The sequence below is a fragment of the Sabethes cyaneus genome, chromosome 2 (genome assembly GCF_943734655.1).
Source record: "Sabethes cyaneus chromosome 2, idSabCyanKW18_F2, whole genome shotgun sequence".
NCBI lineage: Eukaryota > Metazoa > Arthropoda > Insecta > Diptera > Culicidae > Sabethes > Sabethes cyaneus.
Window position 1 is genome coordinate 48,674,547 of NC_071354.1, and position 21,564 is coordinate 48,696,110.

The window sequence follows — 21,564 nt, forward strand, 5'->3', positions numbered from 1 at the left end:
TGAATTGGGCAATACATCGTTGGATGGTGCATCGCATGAAATAGCTGGTCCCTCCAACGTTGAAGTGTTGCGTGAGGCGACCGCTCCGGCAACACGCATCACCCTCGGAGATTTGAACTCGAGTACTCCTTTCGGCAACCTAGATGCATACCACTGTTCCATTGCTGAAATATGCGATCTGCATCGATTTTACTCGATGTGTTAATTTCCCATTTACAACAGCCTCGAAACGAACTTACACTCATGAACAACTGACTGGCAAAATTCTGGTCACTTGTGGCGTCCGAGATGGCGCAATGTATTAGGATATATAGGCTTCCCGACAAACAGTTTTTTGAATAGTACCTCATTAAACCATTGTATAGCCAGTTACCAGGTAACAACCGCTTGATAAGCTGTTATTCAACGAAAATCTTTGTTGAGTTGCAACGCGGAACGCTCGGGTTCAAACCCAGCAGCAGTATGTAATAGTTTAAGAGTTTCTTTATGTAGTCTATTTTAATCGCATGAAACGAATTTACAAAAGTTAGGAGTAAGTAGAAGCCTAGAGCGGTTGGCCACTCAGCACATTATGCCGCGGCACATTTTGGCATACGTCCATACAAAAACAAACCTGAGATTTTCGAAAAAATGGATTGCAACATAGATTTGGTAAGTGAGTGATATAAAATAATTTCTTCTTAATAATAACACGTTGCTGCGTCTGCGTATCTTCTAGAACTTTTTTTGGATCACCTTAGAGGAGGCGTATGGGGCCATTAATAGCCATAATAAGAATATCCTGCGCATCCAAAATCTATGCAGTCAGTCGCTTGGAAGACTGACCAGAGAAAATATTTGGATCATCGAGGAGGATATGCGCGGTATGGCCGAGTTCCTTAGAGAAGAAGCAGCAGCGGGCGGAACACCACTTCAAGATATATATAGAAAAAAATTTGCAAAGCATCCTGAAAGTTTTAAATTCCTAGAAGGCATTTACCGTCTTGGAATCAACCATTTTTTGAAAAGAACGAAAAAATATCAACGAATGCTAGAGATACGGATCTCCAAGCTCGGAGATTGCAAACTAAAATACACATGTATTTTTCCTCGCTGTGAGTATTCAGTTCTATTTAGTTTACTGTTTTAAAGCTAATACCTGCTTAATTAACTTTATTTATAGAAAATATTAGGACAACTGTTTTGAAAATTTTTTGAATCAACTGTTAGACATTCAGGCGACAAAATCCAGGCTTATGTAACGTGTTCTCTTTGTGATGAGAGCAAGAGTAGGCAATCAAAAATATCACTTAGCATGGATGCAACAGGAAGCTGGCATATATTTGCATTCAAGCGACACTGTGAAACATTTCACATCCATCTGCCGCGTGCATCGAAAGGGAAACGTCATGCAACAACAGCTAATGTTACTGATAAAGACAGTCCAGTGAAACGATTTGTCCCGGAATCATCGGCTAGTGCCACAACTGCTATATTAGATGCTGCCAGATGTTGAACTAGATCCGTTGTATTTTGTTAACATCGAGAAAGACGTTGAGTGAAGCACTTAGCACACGTTGTCTGATACAGAATCAGATCCGCAGCCTGGTTTTGAACAAGATCTGCAGCCTTTTGTTACCGATGGAACCGCAAAGATGGAATAGCGAAACGCTCAGATATACGTTGCCCGATACAGAAGCAGGTCCACAGCCAGTTGGACAAGAGGAGACCGACGGTGACATAATCGAATATTTGGATGAATCATTCGATGGAACTATGTATAAATCACGAGGTACGTTTAAATTGCCAAGTCGAATTACAGGGAGTGGTTCTTTATTCATATTACGTGAAATGAAGACAATGTTCTGTCTTTCGTAATTCATTACCTTATACATTTTTAAAAGCTGATCATTTCTAATTACACTTGATTAACCCACATATTTTTTCAATGTTTTAGGTGTATCACAAACAGAACAAGACCACGAGTACAACGCCAAAGAAAGGAATATCATCTTCGATTTGAAAACTGGATACAACTCAGTTCCTTTTTGACTGCCATCTAGTGGTAACAGGAACGCTTTTTACACGGAAAAAATTATACCACTTTCAATAGACCTGTCAAATATTCTGGTATAAATTAACGATGTGCGAGATAACAGGTTCACCCTTGTAAAGCGGCTTGTGTTTTGTGTGAAATTTTTTTTGCAGATGTTTATAAATTTTTTTCACACAACTACTTCAATCCTACCAGAAGCATAATGAATATACCTTGTATTCGCACTTAAAATCGATCCGATACAAATCGTTATGAGCGACGGTCCCTCGCATAATTTTAAACTGTGAAAATAACGTACATAAATGTTACATTTAAAGCGACAGTAGTACGCAATGATTTGTTAATGAGTCAAAGTATCAAATTGCGGTGAGCAAAGTTACCATAAGCATGAAAATATTTTCAAACACACATATTTCTACATGTTGGAACCAATTAAGTCAGTCCGGTATCACCAATACACTCTCACATATGATTTGACAATAGCCCCATACTGATGGGCCCATCGATGCTGGCCCCGAAACAATGGCAGCTCCATAGAATTTCTATGAAATGATTTCCCGCCCAGTGCTTTTGACGTCTAGATTTCAACCACAGAAAAATGGCTATGTACCGGGGGTCAAATTATGTCCATTTAATAGGCTAAGGCGAACCAGCCGCGGAGCGTTACAGCCGTTAAAGCGGTCCGTCTTAGCGTTCTTATCAGAGAATTGTACTTCGAACAAAGAGGCTCTATCCAGCTTTTTACGAGCCATAATGACGGACATGTTCGTAATATTTAAACAGCATTTTTGACATTTCCCTAATACATCGTAGGTTTTCTTTCCGTACATTCCTTTAGTTTTACCGTGAATGCGCGGAAAGAAAACGTGCGATGTATTAGGGAAATGTCACAAATGTTGGTCAAATATTACGAACACGTCCGCCATTATGACTCGTAAAAAGCTGGATTTGTGTCAAATTTCATACACGTGTGCGTTAATATAGATGCTGATTGATCTAGATCAGTGATGGCCAAACTGCGGCCCGCGGGCCGCATGTGGCCCTTCAAAATGATCTATGCGGCCCGCGAACTGATCTGAAAGATGGTGAACTTATGAGAAATTTTTTTGATGGCATAGGAGTCCCTGAGTTTAGTCGTAATGCCTCGTGCGTGTTATGAATCTGAATGCTTTCCGGTTTAAATCTTGTGGCGATTCCTACAAAATGTTTTTTGCTGTCGCATATTTTACATTTTGTTATGCACAAGAATGGTCAGAGATTATTGCGGCCCGCGGCATTCATGGGCGATCTGATTTGGCCCGCACCGTGCCTATGCCTGGGCACCACATGAAGTGATAAACCAAAAACGATCGGTGCCAAAAATGAAACGAACTGATCTATTGAACTTAGAGAAAAAACAAGCAGGTTCCATTTTGCTAAACGTCTAAGTTGTGCAATTTTGACAGGTAGCAGGTAGAGGAACAACCTGTATTCGAAAGTCCTTCCACTAAAATCATTTTATCTATTAACGGCTTCCAAGTTCCAAATCAGCTTCGTTCTAAAGAACTGAAATCTTAATTTCAGTTTCAATTACTGATATGTGCCAAGCCGATATTTTATTTTAGATTTCAAAACAGTAAAATCTTTATTATACTGCATCACTTTTCTACTCCGATTATAACTTTTCAATAATATCTTCTTTAAGTTGTCATTAACAACAATCCTTATTAACCAGGTAGAACTGTAGAGCTAACGGTCAATTCAAAGCATAGAAAAATATTATACCACTTTGTACCACAGTCAAAGTGGCATAAATGTGCACGGTCTGAGAAACTTACTCGAAGTAAGAAAAAATCGTTGCTGATTTTTGCATTCCTTTTGTGGTCAGTTTTTGAATTCGCTTTTACTTGAAGTTGATCTTCCGTTCTGTGTATATATCCTTCTCGGGTGTCTGTGGTATGCTTTGCAACATGCCGTTTTAAAGTCTTTGAACTGGGAAGTACCATGTTTGCTCTTCTGAATTGAGAATTGCTGTTTCCAGCAGTCATCAATTCATATACAGCCACATCAAATTCGGACCCTGTATACCGCATTCCATTTGGCTTACATAATTGTGATCTTGCATTGAGTGTAACGTGAAGATTTAGAAGAGAACTAGAATTTCTGTTGTCGGCCACTTTATTTAGTATGTTGAGACGTTCGACCGGCTGGTCCCTACAACTTAGGTTTCCGCAATATTTACAGATTCTGTAAAATAAATATATAGAGTAACGTTTATGTTTTGACCAGAGCATTTCCGGTATATATTATTGACAACTTCCTTTTGATTTTGCCATAAGTGGCTAAAAATGGGCTGTATGAATAAAACAGTTAACTTAGCTTCCTCCATAAGATTTACCCGGGGAAAGCAAAGCACTGTTTTTTTTTTCATACGGGCTAATATATACCGCTAACGCTCTGACCAAAATATATACGCTTCCCTATTTCATTAGAAAGCACTACAAAATATTTATTATGCCGCATTGTTTTCTTGCCATTGGATATTATTTACCTTGTGGACTATATGTTTTTTCTTCAGCAGCGACGATTTCAGCTTCAAAAGCGTTGTCACAGAACGGAAGATCAACTTCAAGTAAAAGCGAATTCAAAAACTGACCACAAAAGGAATGCAAAAATCAGCAACGATTTTTTCTTACTTCGAGTAAGTTTCTCAGACCGTGCACATTTATGCCACTTTGACTGTGGTACAAAGTGGTATAATATTTTTCTATGCTTTGAATTGACCGTTAGCTCTACAGTTCTACCTGGTTAATAAGGATTGTTGTTAATGACAACTTAAAGAAGATATTATTGAAAAGTTATAATCGGAGTAGAAAAGTGATGCAGTATAATAAAGATTTTACTGTTTTGAAATCTAAAATAAAATATCGGCTTGGCACATATCAGTAATTGAAACTGAAATTAAGATTTCAGTTCTTTAGAACGAAGCTGATTTGGAACTTGGAAGCCGTTAATAGATAAAATGATTTTAGTGGAAGGACTTTCGAATACAGGTTGTTCCTCTACCTGCTACCTGTCAAAATTGCACAACTTAGACGTTTAGCAAAATGGAACCTGCTTGTTTTTTCTCTAAGTTCAATAGATCAGTTCGTTTCATTTTTGGCACCGATCGTTTTTGGTTTATCACTTCATGTGGTGCCCAGGCATAGGCACGGTGCGGGCCAAATCAGATCGCCCATGAATGCCGCGGGCCGCAATAATCTCTGACCATTCTTGTGCATAACAAAATGTAAAATATGCGACAGCAAAAAACATTTTGTAGGAATCGCCACAAGATTTAAACCGGAAAGCATTCAGATTCATAACACGCACGAGGCATTACGACTAAACTCAGGGACTCCTATGCCATCAAAAAAATTTCTCATAAGTTCACCATCTTTCAGATCAGTTCGCGGGCCGCATAGATCATTTTGAAGGGCCACATGCGGCCCGCGGGCCGCAGTTTGGCCATCACTGATCTAGATCAATCAGCATCTATATTAACGCACACGTGTATGAAATTTGACACAAATCCAGCTTTTTACGAGTCATAATGGCGGACGTGTTCGTAATATTTGACCAACATTTGTGACATTTCCCTAATACATCGCACGTTTTCTTTCCGCGCATTCACGGTAAAACTAAAGGAATGTACGGAAAGAAAACCTACGATGTATTAGGGAAATGTCAAAAATGCTGTTTAAATATTACGAACATGTCCGTCATTATGGCTCGTAAAAAGCTGGATAGAGCCTCTTTGTTCGAAGTACAATTCTCTGATAAGAACGCTAAGACGGACCGCTTTAACGGCTGTAACGCTCCGCGGCTGGTTCGCCTTAGCCTATTAAATGGACATAATTTGACCCCCGGTACATAGCCATTTTTCTGTGGTTGAAATCTAGACGTCAAAAGCACTGGGCGGGAAATCATTTCATAGAAATTCTATGGAGCTGCCATTGTTTCGGGGCCAGCATCGATGGGCCCATCAGTATGGGGCTATTGTCAAATCATATGTGAGAGTGTATTGGTGATACCGGACTGACTTAATTGGTTCCAACATGTAGAAATATGTGTGTTTGAAAATATTTTCATGCTTATGGTAACTTTGCTCACCGCAATTTGATACTTTGACTCATTAACAAATCATTGCGTACTACTGTCGCTTTAAATGTAACATTTATGTACGTTATTTTCACAGTTTAAAATTATGCGAGGGACCGTCGCTCATAACGATTTGTATCGGATCGATTTTAAGTGCGAATACAAGGTATATTCATTATGCTTCTGGTAGGATTGAAGTAGTTGTGTGAAAAAAATTTATAAACATCTGCAAAAAAAATTTCACACAAAACACAAGCCGCTTTACAAGGGTGAACCTGTTATCTCGCACATCGTTAATTTATACCAGAATATTTGACAGGTCTATTGAAAGTGGTATAATTTTTTCCGTGTAAAAAGCGTTCCTGTTACCACTAGATGGCAGTCAAAAAGGAACTGAGTTGTATCCAGTTTTCAAATCGAAGATGATATTCCTTTCTTTGATATATATATATTTACTAATAATGCGTAAGACCTATTCAGCATTTAATGATCCACACATGTCGCCTGCTAATTTCTTCCTACAGGACTGCTTTGTTATTTGTCCGTGCATGGCGACAAATTTGTTTAAAGAATCAGAAAACATTAAAACAGTGCCCTACATCTAACGTGTCCCTGAACGCGCATGGCTTGATAAAATTCGTTGTCAGTTGCCGGTAAGCGGAAAACAGTGGGCCAGTTTATTACAACTCGTTTGTCGAGTCAGCCTTGTGAAACAGCCTTTCGTGAACTTCGTTACATGACAACTATTACAAAATCTCCAAATGAAATTACTAATCATCCATCGTAGAAAAACAGAACTGATTTTCCCGTGCCCGCAGAAACAATAGCTAAAAGCACAAAATATGCCGTCACATGACCTACCTAGTGATACTCAGATCCGCCAAGCGATTGAAAAAGCTGAAAATGAGTTCGATTTCGGGGAAAGCATAGTTGTCAACTCTAAAACAGAGTCTGAATTTGAATTCGTCTCGTATAGTAAAGGTCTAAATTGTTCGGATTGCAAAGGTAAATCTAAATACTGCTACATATCTCATAAATCTAATTTCAATATTCCCAATTCTAAAATTTAGACAGCAATCTTGATAATTACGAGATCAATAAAGTCGCTACTACAAACAATAATCCTGAAGATGAGACGCGCTCGTCGATCGAAAATGTACCGGAGGAACGAATTATTGAAGATGCTGAGATTTTTAATAAAGGTGGGGGAGAAATCGTTCTACGCCAATGTGCCTCTGGTAATCAACATTGGAACGTTTTTTATGTACCTAGAGAGTATAAATGAAAAGCATATCAACATAAAAAAAATCAACTATGCTCTGGATGCTGACATCGGGTCGATTTAGGAGATCTAATGACCGGCTAAGGTTACCCAAACAGAATCGGTCAGTAACTGCAAAAAGGAGAAGAAAGCAATTGGAGACTGGATAGCGGTGTATGGCGATGTAATCTGCCATGTTACTAACTTTCAATATAAGACCGGTAGACGTAGACAAACTTCGTAGTCTTGCGTAAAAAATCATCAAATTCTTTACCTTTTTGCCAGGAAAATCTAAAAATTGTCCGCTGACCACGGTTCCTATAGAACGCCCAACGAATGTGCAACGATCGATGTAAACATCTTGCATTGTTGTCAGATCAACCAGATGAAAATTAATTTACCAAATAATGTAATTCGGTACAGCGCCGGCATAGTTCGGCACGCTGTTGGTACAGTTCAGTTGCTTTCAAGTCGATTGATATAAAACGATTAATATAACCTTGAATATCTATACCTATAAAGAAGGATTTCTGTCTGTCTGTCTGTCCGTATGTTCCTTATACAATCGAAAACTACTGAACCAATCGGCATGAAAATATGCATGTAGAGGTTTTTTGGGGCCAGAAAAGGTTTTAGTGATGGTTAGAAACCCCTCCCCCCACTAAGAGGGGGGGCTCCCATACAAATGAAACACAAATTTCTGCATAACTCGACAACTAATCAAGCAAATAGAACAAAATTTGGCATGTGGGTGTTTTCGGTGACAAGAATTTATTCTATGGTAAATTAAGACCCCTCCCCTCTTTATATGGGGAATTATAACTCCTCTCCTCTTTAAAAAGGGGGGAGGGGGCTTCCATACAAATTTCCTCATAACTCGAGAACTAATCAAGCAAATGGAACCAAATTTGGCATGTGGGTGTTTTTGGAGACAAAAATTTTTTCTATGATGAATTGGGACCCCTCCCCGTTTTAGGAGGGGGGGATCCTATACACATGAAATACAAATTTCCTCATAACTGAAGAACTAATCAAGCAAATGGAACAAAATTTGGCATGTGAAAGTTTTCGAGGGCAAGAATATTTTCTATGGCAAATAAGGACCTCTCCCCACTTTAAGAGGGGGGCTCCTATACAAACGAAATACAAATTTCCTCATAACTCGAGAACTAATCAAGCAAATGGAACAAAATTTGGCACGTGGGTGATTTTGGAGACAACAATTTTTTCTATGATGAACTGGGACCCCTCCTCACTTTAGGAGGGGGGGCTCCTATACAAATGAAATACACTCAAATCTCGTTTTACGTCCACTATTGGGGGGACGTAAATCAAATCGGTCGTAAAAAAAGTGGACGTTAATTCAAATTTCGGACGTAAAACGAGAGGACGTTAATTGAAATTTTGGACGTTAAACGAGAGGACGTTAATTCAAGTTTTGGACGTAAAAAAAGTGGACGAATTGACATAATTGGTTCCAACATGGAATAACTCGTGATCCTGACCGTATAGCACGTTGGTGTCTTCGACAAAGTTGTTTAGCAGATCAAGGGCTTTTCGTCGGATTGTATGGATTATAGAATTGTCTCACTACATGGCGCTAGTGTATATGTAGTACTCTTATGCAGGCCATATCTTGCGCTGCTGACTATCTAGAATGTTGCGGTCTTCGGGAAGTTTACTCAAATGACTGACACCTTCAAGATGGTATGGAAAATAATGCAGAATTCGCTCATTACGTGGCGCTAGCGTATATGTAGCATTCTTATACAAGCTGTATCTTGCGCTGCTGACTGTTTAGAAAGTTGCGGTCTTCGGGAAGGTTACTCAAATGACTGCCACCTTCAAGATAGTATGGAAAATAGCGCAGAATTGACTCACTACGTGGCGCTAGCGTATATGTAGCATTTTTATACAAGCTCTATCTGGCGCTGCTGACTATCTAGAAAGTTGCGGTCTCCGGGAACGTTACTCAAATGACTGCCGCCTTCAAGTTGGTATGGAAAATAGCGCAGAATTGACTTACTACGTAGCGCTAGCGTATATGTAGCATTCTTATACAAGCTCTATCTGGCGCTGCTGACTATCTAGAATCTTGCGGTCTTCGGGAAGGTTACTCAAATGACTGCCGCCTTCAAAATGGTATGGAAAATATCGCAGAATTGACTCACTACGTGGCGCTAGCGTATATGTAACATTCTTATACAAGCTCTATCTGGCGTTGCTGATTATTTAGAAAGTTACGGTCTTCGGGAAGGTTTCTCGAATGACTGCCGCCTTCAATATGGTATGGAAAATAGCGCAGAATTGACTTACTACGTAGCGCTAGCGTATATGTAGCATTCTTATACAAGCTATACCTTGCTCTGCTGGCTATCTAGAAAGTTACGGTCTTCAGGAAGTTTCGGAAAAATTTCTGTTTTATTTGTATGAGAGTCCTTATCCTCGTACCACAGGGGTAAGGGGTCTCAAAGCATCGTAAAATAAATTCATGTCTCCAAAAACACCCACAAGCCAAATTTGTTTCCATTTGCTTGATAAGTTCTCGAGTTATGAGGATACTTATATTTCATTTGTATGGGAGCTCGATAACTCGAGAGCTAATCAAGCAAATGAAACCAAATTTGGCATGTGAAAGTTTTCGAGGGCAAGAATATTTTCTATGGTGAATTAGGACCCCTCCCAACCTTAAGAGGGGGGGCTCCTATACAAACGAAATACTAATTTCCTCATAACTCGAGAACTAATCAAGCAAATGGAACCAAATTTGGCACGTGGGTGTTTTTGGAGACAAAATTTTTTTCTATGATGAATTGGGACCCCTACTCAGTTTAGGAGGGGGGGCTCCTATACAAATGAAACTCAAATTTCCTCATAACTCGAGAACTAATCAAGCAAATAGAACCAAATTTGGCATGTGGAGGTTTCTGGAGGCAAAAATATTTTCTATGGTGAATTAGGACCCCTCCCAACTTTAAGAGGGGGTGCGTCTACACAAATGAAATACAAATTTCCTCATAATTCGAGAACTAATCAAGCAAATGGAACCATATTTGGCATGTGGGTGTTTTTGGAGGCAACCATTTTTTCTATGATGAATTAGGACCCATTACCTTTTTAAGAGGGGGGGCTCTCATACAAACGAAATACAAATTTCCTCATAACTCTAGAACTAATCAAGCAAATGGAACCAAATTTATAATTTGGGTGTTTTTGTAGGCAAGAATATTTTCTATGGTATATTTTCTATGGATTTCCCCAATTTAAGAGGGGGGGGGGCTCCTATACAAATGAAATGCAAATTTCCTCTTATCTCGAGAACTAATCAATCAAATGGAACCAAATTTGGCATGTGGGAGTTTTAGATGGCAGAAATTTTTTCTATGGTGAATTACTACCCCTTCCCCTTTTAAGAGGGGAGCTCCCATACAAATGAAATTCAAATTTCCTTATAACTTGAGAACTAATCAAGCAAATGGAACCAAATTTGGCATGTGGGAGATTTTGGAGTCTTGAATTTATTTTACGATAGTTAGAGACCTCTCACCCCTGTGGTAGGGGGATGGACTCTCATACAAATAAAACAGAAATTTTTGCGAAACTCAAGAACTAATCGAACTCGAGAAATTCGAGACTCTTCCATAAAACATTAGTCAATACAAGACCACAAAAACTATCTATAGTAACACTAGATCAGCGGTTCCCAACCTTTTTTTGTCCGCGAACCCCCTGACGATATTTCACAAAAAAAATGAACCCCTGCAAAAAAATCAATTCATATGACTATGTGTAACATTTTATTGAAGAACATTGACCAAAATAGGTCATCAGAAATGAGAAATCCCTTCTTTGTAAACCATAAACAAATGTCATCGTCATTGTCCGGGTAGAGCCGAGGTGGCTCGTGATATTTGAAACAATCGTCTTCATTCGACTCGATTCTGGGTTACCAATTTCATATGAGTCTCACTCTGGTTCTGGTGACCATCCAGAGGTCGCCTAGTCTCGCCGTCGCAAGTTGCTTTCGATTTGGTCAAGCCATCTTGCACGTTGGGTCCCTCTGTTGCTGGTGCCGGTGGGGTTGTTAAAGAGAACTTTTTTCATTCCTGGCTATAACAACAAAGTCATCTGCGAAGTCTAGGAGTGGACTACCTTTGCTAAAAATCGTGCCTCTCGTTTCGATGCCCGCTCTTCGGACTATCAAGAGTGATGTTGAAAAGCACACAGGATAGGCCGTCACAGGGACTCGAGAGTGCCCCCGAGATGTGCATGAAACACATTTACTCAAAATGTAAACAACTGCTTACATTTGATACAACTCTTACATCTCGTACAAATTCTTCATCGAGTGAGCTGTCACAAGAGAACTCAATCAATTTCGTTCACTTGTCTTTTCAAGGTATGCCCGATCTACTTTAATCTATGCTCCCGCATTCCTGTTTGTATTTGGCGCTAGTGACATCAGTGATGGAGGCTTTGATTTGAGCGCCAAACATTTCGAAGACTTACAAAGGCACCACTGGTCCATGTGTGTATAGTCTTGGTAAACTTCCCTCCCTCAACTGGTTGTTCAGCTACTGCGAAATTGGAGGGATTATTAGTGTCGGTTTAGCAACGTTGACATGCTGCCTTGGAGCTATCGGAGCAGTCAAGCTGGTTCTTTATATCAGATCGCAGTTGGAACAGTATGTCGTCGTCGTCATTGTTGCATTGTCAAAGGGTTTCTGGGTAATCTACAATTCGACATACTATTAATGGTTACAACTAAAAATGTGCCCCAGGTGCTTTCAAGATTTACATTTTGATATCAATAAATAGGCCATGGAAATCCTGGAATCCTTGGATTTTCTCCAACATAATACGGAGCGTCGTGATATGATTCACCCATGATCGGTCAGCACGGAATCTAACTAGCTGCCACCAGAGAGTAGCGTAAATTTTCTTCTGAGTCCAATTAAGACCTTGCACATTATTTTGAAAGTGGTACAAAGTAACATACTGCTAAAATGTCCTGCTTACACTCTGAGCAGCTGGTACACATTTGTTCCGATAATACCATCATGCTTTGCTGGACTTCATACTTATTATTGCTGCTTCAATTTTAACTAACGATGACGCCTCAGAGTTTACGCGAATTTTTCTCCAGTTCCAAATTGTTGACGGGCTGTTATTTTAGCCACTCTCAATGCTGACTTTCGCATATCTCCGCTAATCGATTATCCCCAATGTTTTATCTGAAATTCTGCTGGTGAATTCAACAATGACTCCAAACTGATTGGTATCTAACTTGCACTGGTTTGGCATCACTCATCTCACACATCCAATCGAATCGTCCGCCATTACTGCCAAATTTTTCGCGAACCCCCTAAAACTTTTGGCGAACCCCTGGGGGTTCGCGAACCCCCTTTTGGGAACCGCTGCACTAGATCATTCAGGACGAGACGGTCGCGAGTGTTGCCGGTGACCCGCCGTCGGAAGCGCCGTCTACTGGGGGGCTTGCAAAACTCGAGATTGTGACAAAGATCATCCGAGATTCATGATTATGTACAACACAGGTTAATTTGTGGCAATACGAAGTTTGTCGGGTCAGCTAGTAACATATAATTGTGCCGAGTGGCCGACCCCTTGGTACAAACTCAAATTTTGGGTAAAAAATTCAGCCAATTTTGCCTACTTGCTATACCGATAATCGAAATATTCTATTTAACAAATAACGCACTTCCTACTACCAATTTTGTTGAAAAACTGCTCAAAATCTGAGTTTGTACACTTTAAGAGCATTTTGAGTAGTTTTAACCAAGTTTTAGCTAAATCCAACCAATTTACGGCTAAACTCATTTAACAGTGCAAAGTGCAATAAGGTTTTGCACGGGCGAGCATAACCTCACTTCTTTGACGTCTCTCAGTGGTTTGTTTACATGGACTTAGAAAGTGGGTTAACATGTTGAAAGTGAACCTTAACGGCCTTAACGGCAAGCCAAAAAAGCACAAAAACTGCCATTCCGAGTAGTTTCGAGGGCGACACTGCTGCACAATTCACTTTTAAAACGTTTAACTTCAATTTATGCATATCGTGTTTACCTAACAAATAGTAAACAAACCACGAGTGGATGTCAAATAGGTGAATTTCGTTCATTCCGGTTCATTCGTGACGTCACCTTGCAAAACCTTATTCCGTAAATGCGAGTAGCGTACCTGCAGCAGCTGTCGATATACGTTGGCTTAAGGTTGACATGGAAATCGATTCAGAATCGAGAATCGATTTAAGATTGCCGAATTCTGCTTATATGCTTGTCTGCTTGCAATCAAAAATCAAAACCAAGTGTGCATTGGAATTTTCGATGTTACAGAGTGCAGTCGTGCCGTGTCGTGCTGAAGAAATAATTATTCGTTGTTTATTGTGTGATCAAAATAGCTGTTGTTTCGAGTAATACTTGAAGCAGAAAAATGGATCAATCTGCTAAACCCGATACTCTTGGCGAGGATTTCGAACCTCGAGATTATCAACGGGAAATGAAAAAAGTTTGCATGCAGAAGAATACGTTGATATATTTGCCAACCGGAGCCGGCAAAACACACATCGCATTGATGGTCATCAAAGCGATGGCCGGTGATTTGACCAAGTAAGTACGTGGCCTGTTCTGTTTGGTTGAAAACTTGCCGGCAAAAATATCGGCTGGATTAGTATAGAGTTCAATCCCGTTAGCGGTCGAATCTGATAGTTTTTTACTGGTTGTGATGTATTTTTCACCTTAATAAACCCAATTGCGGAACCAATTGCATAATAATATTTAAGTACCGGAGTTTGTACCCAAATTTTTATCCACAAAAAGATTTTTGCGTTCTTCTGTATTTACAAGAAATGCAACGATATTGCATCATTGTCTTTGGTTGCTACGTTTATTGGATGCAACATGCAACCATAGAATTGCTGTGACCAGAAAGTGCAGCTCAAGTGCAAACAAAGATGATGATTCATACGATAACGGACCCATAGGAACGAAACGATTGTGTTTATGTTTCGATAGCACGTTCGATACTGTTCTGGAAGGAAAATCGTGGATAAGGATGGGAGAAGCGAATGGGAAAAGAGGCTGGACTAAATTCTGTTAGGCTTAGCATTTTCTACTGATTGTTACATCTTGAATGAACGTGATGAAATTGAAGTTTTTCAATTCTCTTTGAAAATGAAGTCTATTTCTTTTGAGTGCTGCCTTGAATTTGAATTTTAACAATTTAATAAATTATTAGCTGTGATAAAAATCTTTTTTTATATTGCAGAAATGTTTTTATGCATACCTCATGCAATAATTTCATCATGCCGTTTATATACGAACCACAAACAACCATAGCTTTTTAAATTTAATTTTGGAAAACTTGTTTTTACATGGTTTGCCACTCGTTCGATCCAAGCGTGATCCGAGAATTTTTTAAATTACTATGTCCATCGATTGCGATTTTTGATCTTTAATTTTTGCAATCACATTTTTTCTGGACAAGTAATATCACTGATAATCCGATAATTCTCGCTCAAATAGTCAGATATGTGAACGTCGCATATACCTACTAGCTACAAAACTTGGCTAAATCAGTAGTCGCTTCCGATGGTGGGTCGCCGGTAATCCTCGCGGCCTGCGGTAGTCTTGCCCTGAGTCATCTAGTGTTACTATAGGTAGTTTTTGGTGTTATTGTTATTGAACAGTAGTTTATGGTAGAGTAAAATTTCTCAAGCTCGAATAGTTTTCGAGTTATACAAAAAATTACGTTGTATTTGTGTGAGAGCCCTTCATTCTAGAGGGGAGGGAAATCTCAAACCACTATAAAAAACTAGAAGCTATACAGCCCTAAGGGTTGTACGAAAGGGTGACATAGGACCATATCAGATCATCAGAGCAAAGACTAACGTATTTCTGGCATATGTATGTTTACAAGAATCTGTGAGTGGCATTGTTTAAGTGAATGTTTAAAAGAGAAGAGCGAAATATTCAGATTCAATTCTTCATTTAATGCAATGGTGGTTTTGAAAATACGTGGACGAGGGTTCATAAGTACAAAGCCTGTAACCTTTGAGACAGAGATTTCTTTTAAAAATCACTTGTGTTCATCATAAAGGTTGAAATGGTAATGAATGACCAATTTCTGTTTTATTTGTTTGAAAGTCCTTATCCTCCTACCACAGCGGTGAGGGGTCTCAAAGCATCATAAATAAATTCAAAATAAATTCATGCCTCCAAAAAACCCCACCTGTCAAATACGGTTCCATTTCCTTGATTTGTACTCGAGTTATGATGAAATTTGTATATTATTTGTATGGGAGCCCCCCCTCCAAAAGAGGGAAGGGGTCTCAATTTACCATAGAAAAAATTCTTGCCTTCTGAAAGCCCTACATTCCAAATATGGATCCATTTGCTTGTTTAGTTCTAGAGTTATGAGGAAATTTGTATTTCATTTGTATGGGAGCCCCCTTCTTAGAAGGGGAAGAGGTCTCAGTATACCGTAGAAAAAAATCCTGCCTTCTGAAACCCCCACATGCCAAATTTGTTTCCATTTGCTTGATTATTTCTCGAATATTGAGGACATTTGTGTTTTATTTCTACAGGAGCCCCATCCCCCTCTTATGCGCTCCTTAAAATTGCTCTCCAAACCCTCCCCCACCCCATGAAATTGTTGGTCATTTTATCTATCCAACGACATATAGATTGTTCAGTTTCGTTTAGTAGTTTAGTAGTTATTAGCATTTGAAATCTTTCATCAAACGTTACACTTCTATTTTCGTTTTCACAAAGTGCTACCCAGTCCCAATATAGTGAACAAAGACGTAGTACTACGTCAAAAATTCTGCCTCCAAAAACCCTCACATGCCATTTTTTGCTCCGTTTGCTTGATTAGTTCTTGAGTTTTGAGGGAATTTGTGTTTCATTTGTATGGATGGGAACCCCCCCCCCCCCTCTTGGAGGTTGGAGGGGCCTCAGTCCGCAATAGAATTAATTTATGTCTAAAACCCCTCACATCTCAAATTTGGTTCCACTAGCTTGATTAGTTTTCGAGTTATGTAGAAATTGGTGTTTTATTTGTATGGGAGCCCTCGTTTCAGCGATGGGAGAAGCCTCAAACCATCTTAAGAACCTTCCCAGCTCCTAAACCCCCCAAATTTTTGCGCCGTGTGGTTCAGTAGTTTTCGAGTCTATAAGAAACATACAAAAAGACAGACAGAAATTCATTTTTATTGATTAACCATTAACCTGACTACACAGAAGCGGCACGAGGCGATACTGTAGTTCCAGACGACGATCCGTTATCGACAGAGATGCCATATTTTCTAAAAAAAATGTGCAACTGCTCGAAAACCGAAAAAATCGAGCAGTTTTCCGGCTACTCGAATTTTCTGGTTTAAAAATAATCTGCGAAAATCTGCACACTTTTTTAGGAAGTCTGTGAAAGTTTAAAGAGCTTCGAACAAAAATCTGCACCAAAACAATAAAAGTCAGAAAAACTGCAAATATCTGCAAATTTATAATGATCTGCAAGACCGTTCCAAAAATCTGCAATTTGCAGACAAATCTGCAAGTCTGGTATCCCTGGTTATCGATGCTGTGCAGAGCTGCCATAAATACAGATATTTGTGCATGCATAAATTTGGGACCCTGCCGTTTTATCCGGAGTATTTTATTTTCTCGATCTAATCTTTTAAATACCATAAATAGTTTATGGAGTACTTTAAAATTCAGGAACATTAGTAGAGCCAGAAATCACAGCAACTGAAATAATTGATGGGTCCCCAATTTATGCATGCACAAATATCTGTATTTGTGGCAGCTCTGATGCTGTGGCAAATGAATTAAGGTCCTGTAGTCAGGGTTGCCACATGCACAGATTATTCTGTGTTTAACAGATATTTGAAAGAAATCGCCTGTACAGAATCTGTATGCATAGAATACAGATTTTCGCCAAATTACACAGATTACACAGATTTTTGAGCTTTTACATAAGAGTGAAAGAGACGGAAATAGCAAAACGACTCTCTATCTCTTTTACTCGCATTGTTTTCCATTGGACAGATTTTTGCACAGATATTTTTGCTCGCCGTACAGATTGTAAGATTTTTCCAACAAAAAACAGAATTATATGTGGCATCCCTGGCCGGAAGTCCGCCTTGACGTAAGTCTCATCATTCATGATGAGAGAGTTGAGGATTTTCCAGGTGCTTGCGCAAAATAAATTCGCGACGTTGCTATTCGGGTGACGCCATTTTCTCCAATTTTCGAAAAACTGACCATGATAAAAATAGTGTGTAAACAATACACTCTAAACTACTTCTACTAAAATTTTCAAGAGAAAATACCCAAAGGGTATTTTTTTACAGCGTTTCTTCCGTGGTGCAATTTGATGTGGGACACCCTTCAGATTGACCTGATTGCCAGAAGCGGCACGAGGAGATATTGCAGTTTTAATCCCCTCGGCCCACGAACTCCAGCTGAATGCTCGACAGCGCGCATCTGCCGTATGTGGGGTCTACCCCGAAGTCGACGGCCTATTCCTGGTTTTTTGCTCAAAATAGTTTTAGCTACTTTTTCGTCGTACATTCAGACCACGTGTCCAGCTCACCACAGTATGCCGCATTGTCCTACCTTCACTATATCAGTATATTTGTATACTTAATACAGCTCGTGGTTCATGCGTCTGCGCCACACACCATTTTTCATTTTAGTATGAATTACAGAAATTTCTCGAGGTATAAATTGCAGAATTTTACGCTCAATAATACCAAGGACTCGTCGATCAGCTTCCCTTAGCGTCCATGATTCATGTCCTTCAAGAGCCACCGGGGAGGATTAACATTCTGTAGAGTACCAGTTTTGTGCAATTTTGCAAACTACGGGGTTTCAGTTCCCCATTTAGCTCCACCTCGACACCAACATCATTTGGGCTTCCACATTCCCTGCCAGCAGCCATGTAGCAGCATGTCCCCATGCTTCTGGATTCTCTATCCAGCGTCGCATAATCAGCGTAACTGGTTTCGTCGAAAAACCATGTCCTAGCATTATCTGCTACAGCTCACTTCGTTTGACTGAATCGTACACCGCCTCAAAATCGACTAACAGATTATGAGCCTGCAAGTTGTACTTCCGCAAACTCATGAAAACTAGCTTGGTACTCGCCGACGAAAGACTCCGCTAACGGTCTCGGTCTTAGGTTAGAGCGGTTGTTCAGGAACACAGTATATTGATTTCCAAGCAGTTCTAGAACATGAGGATAAAATACGTTCATCAAGTCACGTGTCGGCAAGTTTCGTAGTCTCAGATACGGTCAGAAAGAAAGAATCAATATTCATTTAGGCAACCCGTGCGCGTTGTGATAATTTAAGTACGTTTGAAATAACTCCCGATATGATACTGTCAGCTGCAAAAAAAAATAGAAGCGTTCGTGTTTACCTGGACCGGACGGTATCCCAGCAGTAGTCTTCGCCCGTTCTGCTATGGCCTTTAGTGGAGCGTTTGTGTCTCAAATCCAACAAATCGTTCGAGGATGGAAAAGTCTCGACGATCTGGAAGCAGTCACTCATGTTTCCTGTTTTTAAAAGTGACGACCGCCGAAATGTTCGCAATTATCGGGGCGTTACGAATCTTTCTGCTGCATCGAAATTTTTCGAAATAGTGAGTATTTTGATCGTTTACGCCTGGTCGATCCGTAAGCACGAACCTCATGGATTTTATGTCTACCTGTATTTCCCACATGAAACAAAAAGGAACATCAAAAATTGACATAATCTATCCTGATCTCAAAGTAGCGTTCGATCGTATTATGAATCTATACCTATAAAGAAGGATTTCTGTCTGTCTGTCTGTCTGTATGTTCCTTATAGAATCGAAAACTACTGAACCAATCGGGATGAAAATATGCATGTAGAGGTTTTTTGGGGCCAGGAAAGGTTTTAGTGATGGTTAGAAACCCCTCCCCCCACTAAGAGGGGGGGCTCCCATACAAATGAAACACAAATTTCTGCATAACTCGACAACTAATCAAGCAAATACAACAAAATTTGGCATGTGGGTGTTTCCGGTGACAAGAATTTATTCTATGGTAAATTGAGACCCCTCCCCTCTTTATAAGGGTAATTATAACTCCTCTCCTCTTTAAAAGGGGGGGCTTCCATACAAATTTCCTCATAACTCGAGAACTAATCAAGCAAATAGAACCAAATTTGGCATGTGAAGGTTTTCGAGGGCAAGAATATTTTCTATAGTAAATTAGGACCCCTCCCCACTTTATGAGGGGGGGCTCCTGTACCAAAGAAACACAATTTCCCTCATAATTCGAGAACTAATCAAGTAAATGGAACCAAATTTGACACGGGTGTTTTTGGAGACAAAATTTTTTTCTATGATGAATTGGGACCCCTCCCCACTTTAGGAAGGGGGGCTCCTATACAAATGAAATGCAAATTTCCTCATAACTCTAGAATTAATCAAGCAAATGGAACCAAATTTGGCATGTGAAAGTTTTCTATGGCATGAATATTTTCTATGGTGAATTAGGACCCCTCCCAACTTTAAGAGGGGGGGCTCCTATACAAACGAAATACAAATTTCCCTCATAACTCGAGAACTAATCAAGCAAATGGAACCAAATTTGGCACGTGGGTGTTTTTGGAGACAAAAATTTTTTCTATGATGAATTGGTACCCCTACCTACTTTAGGAGGGGGCTCCTATACAAATGAAACTCAAATTTTCTCATAACTCGAGAACTAATCAAGCAAATAGAACCAAATTTGGCATGTGGAGGTTTCTGGAGGCAAAAATATTTTCTATGGTGAATTAGGACCCCTCCCAACTTTAAGAGGGGGTGCTTCTACACAAATGAAATACAAATTTCCTCATAATTCGAGAACTAATCAAGCAAATGGAACCATATTTGGCATGTGGGTGTTTTTGGAGGCAACCATTTTTTCTATGGTGAATTAAGACCCCTCTCTTCTTTAGAAAGCGAGTTATGGCCCGTCTCCCCTTTAAGAGGATGGGCTTCCATACAAATGAAACGCAAATTTCCTCTTATCTCGAGAACTAATCAATCAAATGGAACCAAATTTGGCATGTGGGAGATGTTGGAGTCTTGAATTTATTTTACGATAGTTAGAGACCTCTCACCCCTGTGGTAGGGGGATATGGACTCTCATACAAATAAAACAGAAATTTTTGCGAAACTCAAAAACTAATCGAACTCGAGAAATTCGAGACTCTTCCATAAAACATTAATCAATACAAGACCACAAAAACTATCTATAGTAACACTAGATCATTCAGGACGAGACGGTCGCGAGTGTTGCCGGTGACCCGCCGTCGGAAGCGCCGCCCACTGGGGGGCTTGCAAAACTCGAGATTGTGACAAAGATCATCCGAGATTCATGATTTATGTACAACACAGGTTAATTTGTGGCAATACGAAGTTTGTCGGGTCAGCTAGTGTTTTATAAGTCTAAAATTTCTCGAGTTCGATTAGTTTTTGATTTACGCAACAATTTCTACTTTATTTTTATGAGAGTCCTTATCCCCTTACCACAGGGGTGAGGGGTCTCAAACTATCATTAAAAAAAATCCCGCTTCCAAAACCCCCAACATGCCAAATTTGGTTCCATTTGCTTGATTACTTCTCGAGTTATGAGGAAATTTGTATTTCATTTGTATGGTAGACCCCCCTCCTAAAAAAGGAGAGGGGTTCTAATTCATCATAGAAAAAATTCATGCCTCCAAAAAGGCCCACATGCCAAATATGGTTCCATTTGATTAATTAGTTTTCGAGTTATGAGGAAATTTATATTTAATTTGTACAGGAGCCCCCCCCCCCTCCTAAAGTGGGGAGGGGTCTCAATTCACCATAGAAAAAATTCTTGTCTCTCAAAACACCCACAAGTAACATTTTTTCCATTTGCTTGATTAGTTCTCGAGTTATGCAGAAATTTGTGTTTTATTAATATGGGAGCCTCCCTCTTAGTGGGGGGAGGGATCTGTAACCATAAACCCCATACCCCATAAACCCTTATATGCAAATTTTCACGCCGATCGGTTCAGTAGTTTTCGATTCTATAAGGAACATTCGGGCAGACAGACAGAAATTCATTTTCATAGGTATAGATTTGTATAGGAGCCCCC

The 21,564-nt window shown here is 39.7% G+C and overlaps 2 protein-coding genes across 2 annotated transcripts in view; both read left to right on the forward strand.

The window, feature by feature from the left end:
• Window positions 1-630: 630 nt before the first annotated feature.
• On the forward strand, window positions 631-1,495 carry LOC128735374 (uncharacterized). Its single transcript, XM_053829861.1, has 3 exons — window positions 631-651; window positions 719-873; window positions 1,210-1,495. Exons 1-3 carry the CDS (start codon window positions 631-633, stop codon window positions 1,493-1,495), a joined length of 462 nt encoding a protein of 153 aa, XP_053685836.1.
• Window positions 1,496-13,756: 12,261 nt separating this feature from the next.
• The window catches only part of LOC128733715 (endoribonuclease Dicer-like), a 33,198-nt gene continuing 25,390 nt past the window's right edge, over window positions 13,757-21,564 (forward strand). Inside the window, exon 1 of the mRNA XM_053827482.1 lies at window positions 13,757-14,038. Within this exon, the coding sequence (XP_053683457.1) occupies window positions 13,863-14,038 (176 nt within the window). The 5' untranslated portion in view covers window positions 13,757-13,862. The remainder of the gene's footprint in view (window positions 14,039-21,564) is intronic.